This window comes from Lygodium microphyllum, chromosome 1 (genome assembly GCF_053477565.2).
Source record: "Lygodium microphyllum isolate KBCC chromosome 1, Lygodium_microphyllum_v1.1.10, whole genome shotgun sequence".
In the NCBI taxonomy this organism is placed as follows: Eukaryota; Viridiplantae; Streptophyta; class Polypodiopsida; order Schizaeales; family Lygodiaceae; genus Lygodium; species Lygodium microphyllum.
The window spans coordinates 122,489,327-122,504,923 of NC_141135.1; the positions used below are offsets into that span (position 1 = coordinate 122,489,327).

At 41.9% G+C, this 15,597-nt stretch overlaps 1 protein-coding gene across 1 annotated transcript in view; it reads left to right on the forward strand.

The window, feature by feature from the left end:
- Positions 1-15,380, forward strand: part of LOC148041628 (uncharacterized) — a 65,315-nt gene extending 49,935 nt beyond the window's left edge. Inside the window, exon 6 of the mRNA XM_087688570.1 lies at positions 15,311-15,380. Within this exon, the coding sequence (XP_087544696.1) occupies positions 15,311-15,313 (3 nt within the window). The 3' untranslated portion in view covers positions 15,314-15,380. The remainder of the gene's footprint in view (positions 1-15,310) is intronic.
- The last annotated feature ends 217 nt before the right edge of the window (positions 15,381-15,597 follow it).

Below are 15,597 nucleotides of genomic sequence, written 5' to 3' on the forward strand. Positions count from 1 at the left end.
AGCTTCTGCCCGTAGACTAGTATGCGGGCCTCGAGATCCAATCCTGAGTCACGTTAGCCTCTTGTGCAGGGCCCGGAAGGCGAGGGATTTACGGCCAGAGCCCCCTCTGGCACCCAAGCATCCTCCTGCTCCAAGTAGAACTCAACGGAGAGACCTCTCACGGCGGGTTCGGTCCACGTCCCCAGCGCGGTTAACAACCCCCTTGGTTAGGGTTAGGCAGGCAGTCGGGGGTAACTGAGCTGCCACTCCCTTCAGGCCTTCAACCTGAAGCATTTATATATCTTTTCATCCTTTAGTTCATTGAGCAAACAATGCAAACAGTGCTTCTAAACTGTTACAAGCACAATCAATTCCGGTGGACGTTTAGGTGGCAAACTGTTAAGGAGTGATTCCTTCTCTCCGAATGCAAACCGCATTCGATTTCGGAATCAATTGCAACTTGGCAAGATTCCTATCGTCCTTGGGTTAGGGTCATACCCTGTCAATACTTTAGGTTTTGTTTATGGTAGATTCCGGCGACCATGTCGCTTTAGTTTATTGACTAATCATTTGCGTCCAAGCAAATACCTAGCTTCCCCTTAACTTGGCAAATTTTCCCTACTGAGGATAGAGCAAGAGGATGACTACGCTTTTCCCTTGCAAGTTAAACTCGCGCAAGAACCTGCCAACCTTAATCCACGGAATGGCAAAACTTCTTACGATGAACCCGCAAGGCTAAGTGATGTTGCAATTTACTGCACAAGTGTCGCCTCCATCATTTCGCCTAATGAATGGCGTATTCAGGTCACGGAATTAACTTCGGACGAGAGGGAGGGTTTAGGGTGTCTTTTTACCCACCCATCCTTAATTTCACTAAATCGACAGTGTTTAGTCCAACTCAAATCGAGTTTCATCATCTTGAACGCTTGGTCCATAAGGTAGGAATCCTAGATTATTGTTTACATGAGCATCCAATTAGCCCAACATTTTTGGGAATATGGTCAGGACTATTGGGTTTGAAGGTTCTGACTTAGCGACAATGGGAAAACTTGGCCGAATCCTTAACGCGCCAACCCCTAGTTAGTGTTTGGGGTATCTAACGTCTTGACTGAACCATGCTCATATGAAATCCTTTGTGGCTAGGTGATTTGGGTAATTCATTATGCTTGTCTTGCGACAAGGATGAATCCTTCCTAGAGACAATAAACTAGATCTAAAAGAGGAAAAATAGTTGCAACTACCGCAATACATGTAAACATGTGATTCATTGCTTCTACGCATCACATGGTTCACAATAACTCTATCTTTCCTTGGTATAGTAAAAATGCATGATAATCTGAGTACTAACTTTCCTAGGACCTACTAGGACTTACATCAAATATCCATGCCTACAACCTTGTTGTCTACACTTTAGAATCTCGTGCTTTGATAAACCATGCGACCTCTCCTAAATACGGCTCCTGATGAATGAAATTTCTGCATGATGACTATGCAACACGCAACTTTCCCCTAGCTACAATGTAGATAATGAAGTTCATACCAAACTAAAGCTAGTGTTAACTTATTCCATGTTACATGCTACTTGCAAGTCCATAAGATCATTATCGTACTCTTCTATTTCTTTTCGGGTAATATCTTATGGGTGTTAACTTTTCCTCACGAATCATTACAAGGAAGATGTTGCCTAAAATGCGGCACACGCTTATTCCTACCATGTCTAGTAACCAAATGCACTTATCAACTTCATTTCTTTGCCCTAAGTAATATATGTTTAGACTCATTACTTTGATAATGTTCCAAAATAGCAACATGCAGCTAGTCTTCTAAGGCGGACAACTCTCGAAATGCAACCGTTTCAATTTCATGACATGCATCAACCTTATCTAATGTTTAAAGAGATAATTTATCAAATGTATTTTTAACGCTGCTACAATGCATTAAAAATAAGCGTAAAATGCGTTCTTCCTTATGGAATTAAGCGCGCCTAAACATTTCTTTATGCGAGAATAAACTCGAAAAAAACCTGGACTTGTGGGCTCGGGGAGATGTCCACTTGTATGCTCGGAGATGAACCTCCCGCAGTCGCGCCTTGCAACTTCTTAGGAGCCATTGTAGTCGTGGTTACGGACTCCTTTACTCTCACTTTTCGAGACGGCTAGGAAATCGATATCTTCTCCTCGCTTGGGAATAAGAATGTCCCTAACCGGATTCAAAACCCGAAAAGTCGCATAGGATCAAGGCCTATGGCCTTAATCCTTAGAAGCTTCTTAAGAAGCTTCTGCTTCCACAGATTACGTGGGAGAGGGGAGGGTTAATGATTGGGGGAGAGTTATGACGACGGAAAGGGAGGAAAGATCATGATGATGATGGCAGGGAATGGGCGACGGCAGCAGGCATTGTAGGTGGTCCTCACGGCGGCGTCAATGGCGGCCAGCGGCACGGCGGCTGCAGCACGTCCAGCACGGCGACCTCCCCAGCACGGCGACCTCCCAGCACGGCGACCTCCCCAGTACGGTGACCTCCCAGCACGGCGACCTCCCCAGCACGACGACGACGGCAGCCTGGTCTCCTCCTTTCCCCGAACGGCAGCAGCAGGGTCCTCTCCTTCCTCTCACAGCCCGTCCTCTCTTCCTTTTTCTTCTCTCCCTAACGGGAGTTCATATAGGCAAGGGGGGAGGGAAGGGAAGCTCCACCACGTGGAGGACTCATGCCATTCCCTCCTCATGCATTCCCGATTCACTCTTCCTTGGCCATTCCTCCCCACACTCCCTCTCCTCCAACCATGCATCGGCCGGGGGAAGGGATAAAAAAATTTGCCTAAAATTTATCCAATTGCCCCTTCAAAAAAGGGTGTTCCCTCGCGGCTTTTGCGGTCTTCAACCCCAGCCTCTAATTTACACTGTGGAGGCCTCATTTTTGAGCGTGCAGGGTATGGATTAAGCTACCAATAATACGATGTAGGGGATAACCTTGCACAGGATTTACACAACGTGTGGGAAGTCAATATTTACGGTACGCAGTGTGCGGAAATATTATAGCACAAGAGGCTAACGTGACTCGGGATTGGATCTTGAGGCCCGCATACTAGTTGACGGGCGGAAGCTTGGAATAGTGATCCATGGAGATTACTGGATAGCCTTCGGGCAGATTATGGACAAGCCTACAAGCGGAACTCCTTGTATTTCAAAGATAAAATGATGAAATGTAAAGAAAGAACTTGCTTGATATTGTTTTTCTATGTCGCGTGATAAGATTACGTGAAGGAACTAGTGCTTAATGGGGTTAATTAAAGAAGCTGATTGTTATATGTCAAATTAATGTGTTAGATAATTACATAACTAAAACAAGCCGAGGAAAGTGTGGAGGATGGGCCATGGGTCCGTCCTACGGTTGGGTGGTCTCGGTTAGCCGGGAACTTTTCTCAAAAATCTCGAAGAACAGCAGAATGATCATCATCATCAAAACAAATAACGAGAACGATGACCTAAAGTTACGTCTTACCGGATTTACGCTGTTTTAGGGGAACGGAATGGGACTATGCCTTATGGCAGAGAGGTTGAGCTTTCCATCCCTCTTGTTTCCCATTCTCCTTGAACCAAGTGCAGCCTGAATCCGCTTCAGACCTGGTGTTTCTGCGTAAAGTAGTTCGCTCGGGTCTGACGTGAGTTGCTGTTAGCTAATGACCAAACAGGAAAACCCTAATTCCGGTCGATCCTAAGTGGGAAACGGCTAGGATACTTCTGCTACGTGGCAGACGCGGGAAGACCTAGATCGCAAAACCCGTAACATTCCTTGGGAGTGCCGGGTGGAGTTTTCTAGACATCCTTTTCGATGGACCGCTAAGATGTGTCCTAGATGATACAAATGGACACGTTACATGTATTTCCATCATTGTTAGCCAATGCTGGCTCCTCTACATGCTCCAAGATTTTGGTGGCCTCCACCCCTTATAGTATTGACCTCTCTATTTGCTTATTGTCCTCATCTATGCTCGAAACTTTGCTTTGATCATATACTCTCGCACTTCGGGGAGTTGAAGGTATAACATACCACCCTCAAGGTTGTCGAGGGTTTGGATAGAAGATTACCTATTCACAAACACATACAAGAGAGATAAAACTATTGTGACATGTACCATGTCGTTATACAATTAATAAACAAATGAATTCATGCACCTGTTCACAATGGGCCGAAAACATAAAGGTGTCATGCAAATCCGTCCATTTTTTTTTTAAATCTATTTTGAGAAATCCAGATGGACCTCGTCGAACTGTTGCTCCAGCTTCTTCAAGTACTACTTTGAACCACTACACATCGAATAGTATCATAGAGAAACTATGGTAATCCACCATAACAATACTTTGCAAGTTCCCAAAATACTCCATCTCATCTATAACTGTATTTGGATCCATTGCTCATCGTCAACTCTCCTGCTCGAACCTTGCCATGATACCACAGTCCATTGTGGAGCGCATTTTATCAATACGCTCCACACGAAAATGCCATCCACGCGACCATGCATCACTATATATTTTGTATTGTACATTGAAACACTCAAATTAGTTGTCGCATATAAAATATAAATACGAGAAACTCTAAACACATCATCACCTTTGGACTACATCCTCTCAAGAATTCCCACTCCTCAATTGAGACCTCTATATTACCCACATAAAATAAAAGAGCAAACATAACGACTAAGTATGTACAAAGTATTAAATCACACACACAACTTTTGGGTGGTTTTCACACCTCGAATGCGCAGCAATACGACATCCACCCCCTCTAATCCTACGCATCCTCCGGATGGGCGAACTACCCATGATCGTTATCATCAAGATCCACAAACAGATCAATCTCTTCACTATGCATTTCCGGTATATCAACAAGATTATATGTCATATCATCTGTCTCTTCCATTGAAGTTTCTTCTCGTTGCTCTTCTCTTGAAAATTCTTCCAATGCATAATCTTCATCATCTCTTTTCTTGAAAATCTTGATTCTTTTTCCAGCAATAGGCACTCTAAGCACTGTCACATCCAATTCTGTCAACTCATATGTTGCATTATCAAAAACATGTCTGACTATATACGGCCTAAACCATCTTTTCACCATCTTCCAAAGTGCAGTATGCTGATTTTCAAGGCTGCTATCAAAGACCAATACCCAATCTCCCTATTCTATTGCTCTAGGCCGCAAGCGATGCCTGCTCTCAAACTTGTCTTTATTTTTTAGTCTAGCAACCTTCAACCTATCAATAGCTAGCTGAATATCCTCTGGTCTTCTCTCCAACTACTGAATCCGAAGAGCTAAGAGCTCCTCTCTCATCAAATCCTCCTGCCAAGGTAAAACTAACCAAGTCAAAGCACAAGTCTCCGTCGGCATAACAGGTTTCTGACCATACATCAACTCTGCAGGCATATATCCTGTGGTAACACTGTGAGTCGTACGATCAGCCCACAAAGAAAATGGTAAAAGTCTCGGCCATTCTCCAATCCGTCCTCTGCATGCTTTGGCTAATGCTTTCACTATCGGCGCATGCCCTCTTTCACTCTTCCCATTTCCCTCTGGATTATATGCTGTAGTTAGAGCCAACTTGATTCCTAGCTGAGAGAAAAACTCCCTAGCTTCATCTACATTCAATTCACCGCGATCCACAGTGATCTTACCCACACAACCATACCTGCAGAAAATTTCTTCCAATAAGAACTTACACACTGCACTAGTGGTCTTTGTTCTCAAAGATCTGCCCTCAACATGATTGATAAGATCCTCTCTAGCCAAAACAATATACCTCATCTGCCATAGACCCATAGGCATAGTAACCAAATCAACTACCCACTTATAATGAATGCATAGCGGATAGGTCGGATGAAGCTCATCTCGATGACGCACTACCGAATACATCTGGTAATCTCTGCAAGTCTCAACAAAGTGAGAAACATCTCTATACATGCCTTTCCACCAATATTTCTCCTTGATTTTCTCATAAGTAGCCCACACTTCTCTATGACCAGCCCAAGGACTCTCATTAAACTCCCTCATCACCTGTAATTGTGTCTCTCTATCGTAGACAACCCGCAAAGGTAATCCGCCTCTTTTCTTCGGATGCTTCCAAAGAAATCCTTCCTTGAGAAAATAACCATAAGCTTTCCTTATGATCTTCTTGAACTCTTCATCTGTCCATTCATCTCTTTTGCTTAGTGTACTAAGGTACCTGCCAATCTGCAACCAATCTCCAACATAGAGTTCTTCTATGAAAGTCACAATATCATAGACATGATAAACATGATCAACCATAGTGGCTGAAATTTCTGCATCATCCTCTTCTGCAAGTAGAGTCTCCTCATCATCATATCTGGCTCTAGACAGCATATCTGTCACTGGATTATCCTTCCCTGCTATGTGTTTAAATTCTGGATTTAATGACTTGATGTATGCAATCTATCTCAGCATAGCTATATCCGGAGTAGAGCAACTTGTAATCATACCAATCAATGGTAAGCAATCTGTCTCTACCACAACTGAAGCTCCAATAAAGTACTCCTTGTCACATTTGAGAGTCGTAACAATCCCCAATAACTCCCTCTTGATTTGCGGATATCTCCTCTGTCTCTCGTTTAGGACTTTCGTCCCAAACCGAATAGCATACCTATTTCCATCTGCATCATCTTGACCCACAGCCCAACCTATGCCAATTGGACTAGCGTCAACTGTCAATACAATAGGCTTTTCACAATTATAATCCGTTTTCCTGAGAGTAGGAGCATTCTGCAATAACTTCTTCAATTTCCGCATGGCTCTAGTGTGGCTCTCATCCCAATAGAATTTCTGCCCCTTTCGAAGTAGTTGATATAAACAATCTGCTATGTGTGCAAAATGAGGTATCCAAATCATATAAAACACACAAGATCCAATGAATCTCCGTACCTCTGAAGTGGTAGAACAATATTCCGCAATCTTGCCTATAGCATCCACCTTATCAGGTGAGGGTTTCCTGCCATAATATCCACACATATGTCCAACAATGACAACCTCATTCACTCCAAAAATATATTTTTGCCCTGAAAGTGTCAAGTTCACTTCTTCTAACCTGGCCAAAATATTCTCACATGCTAAAATATGATCAACCACAAACTATCTGCATTCCTGATCATTTAGACTCTCATTTTTCTCTTCTTCTACACACCCCTTAATGGGCACATCATCCAAGAAAGGCATAGTAAGCTGAGGTATGTAATCTCGAAGGACCTTATGCATGGCATTCATCATATGCACAACAGAATTAGTGGCACCTTGAGGCAAGGTACACATCCTGACAAGCCCAATAGGAGTTCTCATGGTGGTTATGTCCCTGCTTTCCAAAGCCAGCTGAAACTGATCATATCCTGAATACAAATCACCTAAAGAATAGATGGCACGTCCAGCAAATGCTTCTGCAAACTCATCCACAACTAGACCTATACCAAAATTCCTGATAGTAACTCTGTTCACTGGTTGCATGTCCTGAATAAATTGGAGAGTACCATTCTTCTTTGGAACCGTAAACCACCTGTTTGAGTATGGTGCAGATGATGGCTCAAGAATTCCCATCCTGATTTTCTCATTCAATAAATCAATCAGCTTTGGCAGGTGTGCTTTAGGCACTAGAATAGATCGGAGATTCCATGGAATATGAGGAATAGTAAAAATGACCATAGGAGCAACAATATCTGGATTCACACATCCAATCTCATGCGGGAAAAAAGAAAATCCCCTTCCATGTCGCTCAAGCATCTCCTGAAAGCATTGCTTCTCTATGGGTAACAAAAAATCACAATTTCCAATTTTCAATTCAGCAAGAGTCTCTGCTGAAAATTTATGACCAATATGCTCCGGATTCCTCAAAATTGGCTATTTAGCAGCCCTCTCTATCTGCTGATCACTGTCAGGTGGAAGCAGTACAGCTACCGGCTTCACCTTCTTATCCATAGTTTTGTATTTCATGTCAACCTTGACTTCATTATGCTCTTTTGCATTACTCAAATCTTGCTGTAAATCAGCAGTTCTGCACTCCAATGGCTGAATATCCTTAGCCCTCTACTTTATGGACTGCATAAAAATAGCCCTAAACTCTAGATGCTGAAATATTTCAGCACTAAACTCTGTTGGCTGAAAGTTTTCAACCCTTTGTGTCTCTGAAAGCTTATCATAACCAGCTGGAAACTCTGTTTGCTGAATTTCTCCAGCACTCAACACTTTTTGCTGAGCCACCTCAGCCTCTGACTCAATATGTGACACAAAATATGTAGCTCATTGAACTGTTTGCTGAAATCCCAACAAAACCGGAGCAGAAAACACTGCTACCAGGAGGCGAGAACTCCAATCTCCTCTGCTCTGTACCACCGTCGTCTCATGAAATGGCGGTACCTAATGAAACCCGAATCCCTCACAGTGGGAAAAGGTGCATCTCTGAGAGTATCCTTGTTTCTAACATGGTTCACACACACAGTCATAAACTGAACTGCTCTCATACCATCTTTACTGCGAATCCGTGCATAAGCAGAACCATCATCCATTACCTTTGTTTCCATGCGCATCTCTGTGATGAATGGCTGTCCAAGAATTATAGGATAAGAGCATGAATCCTACACAAAGAAATGAAAATCCTCCTCTACATCACCAATAGAAACCTTGACACTAGGATAGGTAGCATACAAATCACCTGCAGTGTTATTGGCGGCTCTCATACGCCACCCATGCTCTACATCCATAGGCCATCTGTTACTCTCATAAACTCCACGAACTATGAGATTAATCTCTGAACCATGATCCACCAATGCAACATAAGGCACCTGTTTCTCTCCAATCTTTATCATCGTCTCTGTAGTTTCCCTAGCCCAATGACTCCGCGAAAAGTGACTACGCGGTATCAAGACAGGCTTATCATTTTCAGCATAATGCATAGGCTGAACCCTCTTCTCTACCCGTGGAAAAACAGAAGCATTCTCAACCATAACCTCATCCTCATCCTCATCCAACTCCCCAATCAAAACTCCCTGTGTATCAGTGGTAGACAATGCATGTCTTTTCCTCTTCAGGACCTCCTGAAACTGATCCTGAAACTCTCTTTTCGAGATGCCCAAAACCTCAGAAATAGTGAAAGTCACCTCACTACCAAGTATCTTGTCATTAAAGATTTTCTTCATGTCTGTAGATGTCTCAATATCAGACATCAATCTAAACCCTAGCTGTTTTCTCTCTCTAGGCTCTTGCCTCTTTTCTTTCTTTTGAGCATCTTCTATCTGTCGTTCTGGCCTTGGTCTCAAAGAAGGCCCTGTAGTAGGTGGTGTAATAAACTCACCCCCTCTAGTCTTCTTAGCTGCACTTGGATTTTCTTCATCCCTCTTATGCTTCTGCTCAATAAGTACATCTGCTCCATGAGACTTAGCCAAATAAGCATAAATAGAGTATCTGTCAACAGGCGAATCCCAACCTGTCTCTAATCTGATGCTAGAGCCTGCACTAGTTAAAACAGTTTGCTAAATTTTTCCCTTGTTTGCAGTCTCCATAGCATAAGTCCATAGTGCTGACTGAGTCTCTGATCCCTTCTCAATCTGGACTGCATATGCAGAAGCATCACCTCTAGCTGTCACATAAGAAGTATGCGCAGCCATGTCATCCACTAACTTCTTCATTCCACCTTTACCAAAGTTGGTAGCAAGTGGAGCTCCTGTCTCAGTCAACCAAATCTTACCATCTTGTCCCCAATATATCAAATTCTTCCTCCTTGCATCCCGAAAAGATTCACAATCCCTGCAATGCTGATGGTCCGTACTATCACACCAAATACATCTCCGATCTCTCCTAGGTGCACTAGGAGTACTCCTAGGTGTAGTAGGAGGACTAGAAGAAGTAGTAGGCGCAGTCGAAGCAAACTACTCTTTCAATTTTCCCGCCAACTCTGCTTTAACTGACTCCAGTGTCAAATCTATTATGCCTTTGATTATGTCATCAAGAGAGGTAGGCACCGATGGAGCGGATGGTTTTGGAGCAGAAGGTGCAGGCATCGGTCGTGGAACAGGAGGAATAGGTGGAGTGGAAACACTAGGCACTGGCATAGGCTAAGAAACTGGTTGAGGAGGAGAAGAAATAACAGGGATAGAAGCAAGCATAGGAGCAGATGATGATGACAGTGTCATGGAACCATTCTGTAAGCGGGTCTTCCATATCCTCCTCTTGGTCAAAGTCGAGACTGCATCCTGGGCATCCTGCCAATCCGTTTTAAGACCCATAGGCTTCGTGCAATCCTCAAGAAGCTCACCCAACTCTTCTTGAAGAGCAGGATCTGTAGCTTGTAAGAAAAGCTCAACTTTTTCAACATCCAATGCTCTTTGTTCAATGGCATCAAGCTAACTATACCTCTCTTCAAATTCTCGAAGCAGCTAGACCTTTGTTTGGCATGTAGACCCACTCTCGGAATGACCGCCGAGTAGCCATACCAAAGTCCTCAAGGAAATATTCTTCTTTCAGGGCCTTCTTAAAATCTTGCCAATGTGTATTTTGAATAAAAAGATTAGTCACTTTTTCCCTCAAAGCGGGTGTGACAAGACGAAGGAAGTACTTACTCATAAGTCCAGCAGGAACTCCAAAAAACCCCATCTTGATCTCATATGTCTTCAAATATGCTGAAACATTACGTCCATCAAATAGCATCTTCTCATTCTCAACTGCTTCAATCGCCTTACTCGCGCTATTTGCATTCTCCTGCTCCGAATAGAGTTGCCTTTGCTGAGACAACTGCTGTTGATGCAATTGTTGCTGCTGCTGCATATACAATTGTGTCTACTGATTTTGGAGCTGCATATACATGGACATATTCTGCAAAATCTACTTTAGATCCTCTGTTGAAGTACTTGACACAGCAGTCATTGATGGAGCTGAAGTAGAGGACGCAGCTGGAATCGTGGAAGAGGCTGAAATAGAGGCTGAAGTATCTCCCATCCTGAAATTTCTGCGACGCTTTCACGTCAGGTTCACCAAAGATGTCGAAGGGTTTGTGAAAACAAAGTCGTGACCACAGAGGACTTTGAATAATTTCAGGATAGAAGATCAATCAAGTGAATGTTGTGTGTATGGTTCAGTCCTCAAAATAGATGAGTGAAATCTTACAAATCCAAGTATTTGTCCAGCTCATCTTATGAGATAATTGACAGTTACAATTGGATACATAGCTTTGAAGCTTCTAGTTCACTCAAGAAGCCATGGCATTAACACCACAGAAATGCAGCAAATTCTTTCTTAATGCAGAAAGATTTTTAGTCATCTTTTGCTAGTCCAGTTATGAGCTTCGAATCAAAGTAAATTTGTAGTTCTAACAACCTAATACGATTTTTGGATTGCATGACATTGTTCTTTTTGTTGTTATATGAACAGGCTGCTTGGTGCAGGGGTGTTTCTTGACTTCAATTTCAGTACTGTTCTGAAAATTTACATCAAGAAAGATTCTTGAAGGGGAAAGCCAGTAACATGAAGAGAAATGTTGCTATAATTAAATAATTGTTTCTCCATCTATGTACTGATATTTAGCCACATATATGACATCCTTACATCTTCCATATTCGTTGAAGCAAAAAGTATCTCTATAATGCTGATGGCATGTAGTCCCTTGTTTTCTTTACTTCAAATAATCCAGCACCTGTTCCAAAATCAGACTTTTGCAACTCTTCAGGGCGACTGACAAAACGATGCTTTAAACAAACTTCCTGTTAATAGTCCTTGCACACAAATTTGTTGGAATATGTAAGATTTTCCCAGCAGCCAGGTACGGGATATCGAGGCTTGTTGTGAACTTTGGCATAGTTTCTAGGATCACAGTTAGTCCTCACATGACGATTCCAAGTGGCATTAGGATCTTCATTACCAACCAGTCGGATTTCCTTTGCACAAAGTGGGCACATCAATACAGTAACATCCTTTTCTGCTGCATTAGGACAATTATATTTGCTGTAGGACTGATGTTCCAGGCAGAATGTCTGCTTACAAACGCCACAGGTCAAGGCTAAAAATCAAGAAGGTTGCCCCCCTCATCAACAGAGCAATGCTTGCCCTCCAATTGACATTTGTGTGATGGTGGCACTGGCCCAAATTGAAGCTCCTGTCGCATTGCAATCTCCCAAAATCTGCGGATCTCTTGTCCGGAACCATGAGCACTCTTAAACACAATATTAGTAAGTTTGGGAATCTTCCAATTCCCATTTTTTGAATATTAAAAAGGTGGCACCCGGATAACATGCCCATAAGTTTCTCAAAACTGTATGATGTGACCTATCATTGTAAAGTACTTGAAAAATGGAATCCATTGAGCTATAGAGCACTCGATTTGGAGCTATAATGTTCAAGTTATGACAAATCTAAAGATTTGACCATGTGTCCCAAACTCATGGGAAATTCTCATATTCTCCAATATGGTGTTCTTAATCACCCCGCTTCTGACGCTGTCTAGAATCCATCTCTGATTCTGCTGCTGAATCCCCCAGCCTCCAACTCTGATGCAGGCAATCTTCCCAACTCTGAACCTGCAGAACAGGCTGCGAGTTTTGCTTGCTAATGACCACTTCTATCCTGCTCGATGAGCCCCCCAGAAGCATAATTCGTGATATCCCCCTTTCTCTCCTAGTAGAAGACTCCACGTCAAAGAACGCCATGACCTGTCTCAGAATTGCTCATAAATAAAGGCTCTGAATCCTTGATGCTTGTCATTCACCTGTGACTATTCAGCATGTCAATTCTGCGTCGAAGGCATTGATGATCTGGGCGCCATAGCCTGAGATCTGATTAATAATAGCAGCAGCGCAACCTAAAATCTGATGATGATAAGAAAAATGAAGAATCAGGGCCCCCTTTGCCAAATTTTCCTGCGCCCCCCCAGAGAAAGCTTTCCCCCCAAAAATAGCCTTCAAAGCCAGAATATTCAAAGTATTTGCAAGAAACTTCAAGTGGCTTGCCCCAACAAGCCTTCCTGACACGTTCTCCATAGATCCCATAATCTTGGCTTTCAGTAAAAGCCTAAGATGACAGAAAATTATTTGTCCCTATTTCAGAAATGATGAACTCAGTACAAATGGCGCACAAGTCCTGCAAATCAAGAAAAGAAGCAGCAACCAACACGTGAAATGCATTTCCATCATTTAACTTGGGATGGTGTCCATAAAGGTAAGCCAAAGAGATAGCCATTGCACTCCATGATACGACATTTCGAAACGGTAAGCCAATAAACATACTCTCTACTTCTTGTATGGTCCCATGTGCTCCATACATACTCACAAGGCCACTACCAACAAATACATCTGAAGTATAACCCCTCATACAAGCATCATGATGCAATGTCTGGTCAATTTCCAGAAACCCAAGTAGAGGCAATTGTTCCTCCCAAACAATAGCTTCTGCATATGTAAGTGCACCACAAGCTTGAAGGGCAATCGTGTATGTCTGCTCATCACGACTTATTTCTTCCTCTTACTTCAAACCCCTCTTCACTATATTATCCACATAAAATAAAATAGCAAACATAACGAGTAAGTATGTACAAAGTATCAAATCACACACACAACTTTTGGGTGGTTTTCACACCTCGAATGCGCAGTAATACGACATCGTTTGTGCCTTAGATTCTCTATATTTTTTCGTATCCCATATTGGACTAAACTCTAGATCAATCACCTATTGGACCCCATGCATATATTCAAGAATGTTGCCTCTACATTATGGGATTACTTAATCGAGGCTCTTGATTCTGTCAATGTAAGGGAGGATTTACGTAGCATTGGACGTATGAGATGAGCTTGGCCACGCATTGGACCTAGAGGAAAGATTGAGTTACCACGTGTACCTTGGATGTTGTCGAAGACCGAAGAGAAGATGGTGAAGCAGCAGATCTGTAGCTTTCGAACTCCCACAGGATATATGCGATGCCTCAAGGGAGCCTTCTTAAAGAAAAAAAAAAGAGGTGTGGAGCAACTATCCGGTTTGAAGTCTCACGATTGGCACAAAATGATTCAGGTAAGGATTTTCATAGCCATAAATATATTAATTAGTGGAGTAACTATGTAGACTAATTAACAATATATGAATATTTACATACAGTTCATCCTTCCTACTAGCATATCCCATTGTGTTTCGAAAGATGTGCGTGATATCATTTACAAGATGGGTGAGCTCGCAAGGTATGTATACATTATACGTATTTTTTAAATTACATATTACGTACATCACGTAGTAAACCCACTTGAATTTATGGACAAAACTAATCATCGTTCTCAATTGCATGTTGGTAGATTTGTAAGTTTGAAGGAAATCGATCCAAATACGTTGCAAGAGACTCCAGTATTGTCCATTGAGGTGGTTTGTTTGGTGGAGGAAACTTTTCCTCGTTCCATTTTGACTAGTCAAGTACACTTATTCATACATCTGATTGATGAGATCGCAATTTGTGGGGTAGTTCATGCAAGGTGGATGTTTTTTCTAGAGCATTTTATGAAAATCCTAAAAGATTTTGTAAGGCAAAGTGCATGGCTCGAGAGAAGCATGGCTGAGGGTTGGTTAGTACAATCATCCCTTGTAAAAATCTCCGAATATCTGACTAAAGTGGACTCCTCTTTACCATGACTATGGAAAGATGATGAAGATTTGAGAATAACCTCTATAATACCTCAAGGAAAAGGAAGGAGCAAAGTGCTAATGAAAGAGGAACTTCATAAGTTAAATGTATTTTGTGTGCTTAAGAGCGAAGTAATGAGCAAATGGGTGACACTATATAAAGAAGCAAGGGCAAGAAGAGTAAGTTAAAGGCAAGCATTTTGTGCTAGATATGGACGTAATATCCCATACCCAGAACATTTAAGTGCGCTTTCACATCATATTGATATAGATTGGCTATATGAAGAAATTGAGAAGATGGAAAAAGAGGACGCGATGGATATATCGCAAGAGGAGTGGGAATACACACGAGGTTGCTTATCAAAGGTGAGACATACTTAATTAAATTATCTTTAGTTATATATGATATAATAATTTCACATGTTTCATCTTTAACTAAATCATTAATATGATCTCAACAATGTACTACTAGTGCACATTGTTCAATACTATTTGGTGTGAAGGCAAACATCTTCGAACTCAACATATAGATGATAAGAGAAATACCCAGGATTGTGGTATCCTTGCATCCAAGACATTTTGAAGCTTGACTTTACGCAAATTTTTATATATTTACTAGATATGAAGTGGTTTAAAGAAGTAGTAACAATGGGTGAGCATTGCACAATTAGACGTTATACAAGTGGTTTTGTAGTGATTGACTCTACAAAATTTCACCAAGGCAAGAATGAACCATTCGTACTACCTCAACAATGCAAGCAGGTATATTGTAAGCTATTTATTTTCATATATATTACTTCTTGATACATTCTCAAAATACAATAAATATCTAAGTTGCTTACTTTTTATTTTCAAAATGTAGGTTGTGTATCACCCAATGGTAAACAATAACCGATGGTGGTACTCCATCCCCATATCTAATCGTTCAAAACCAATATATGGCAATGCTACCAACATAGAGATAGTTGATGACAATCCAAC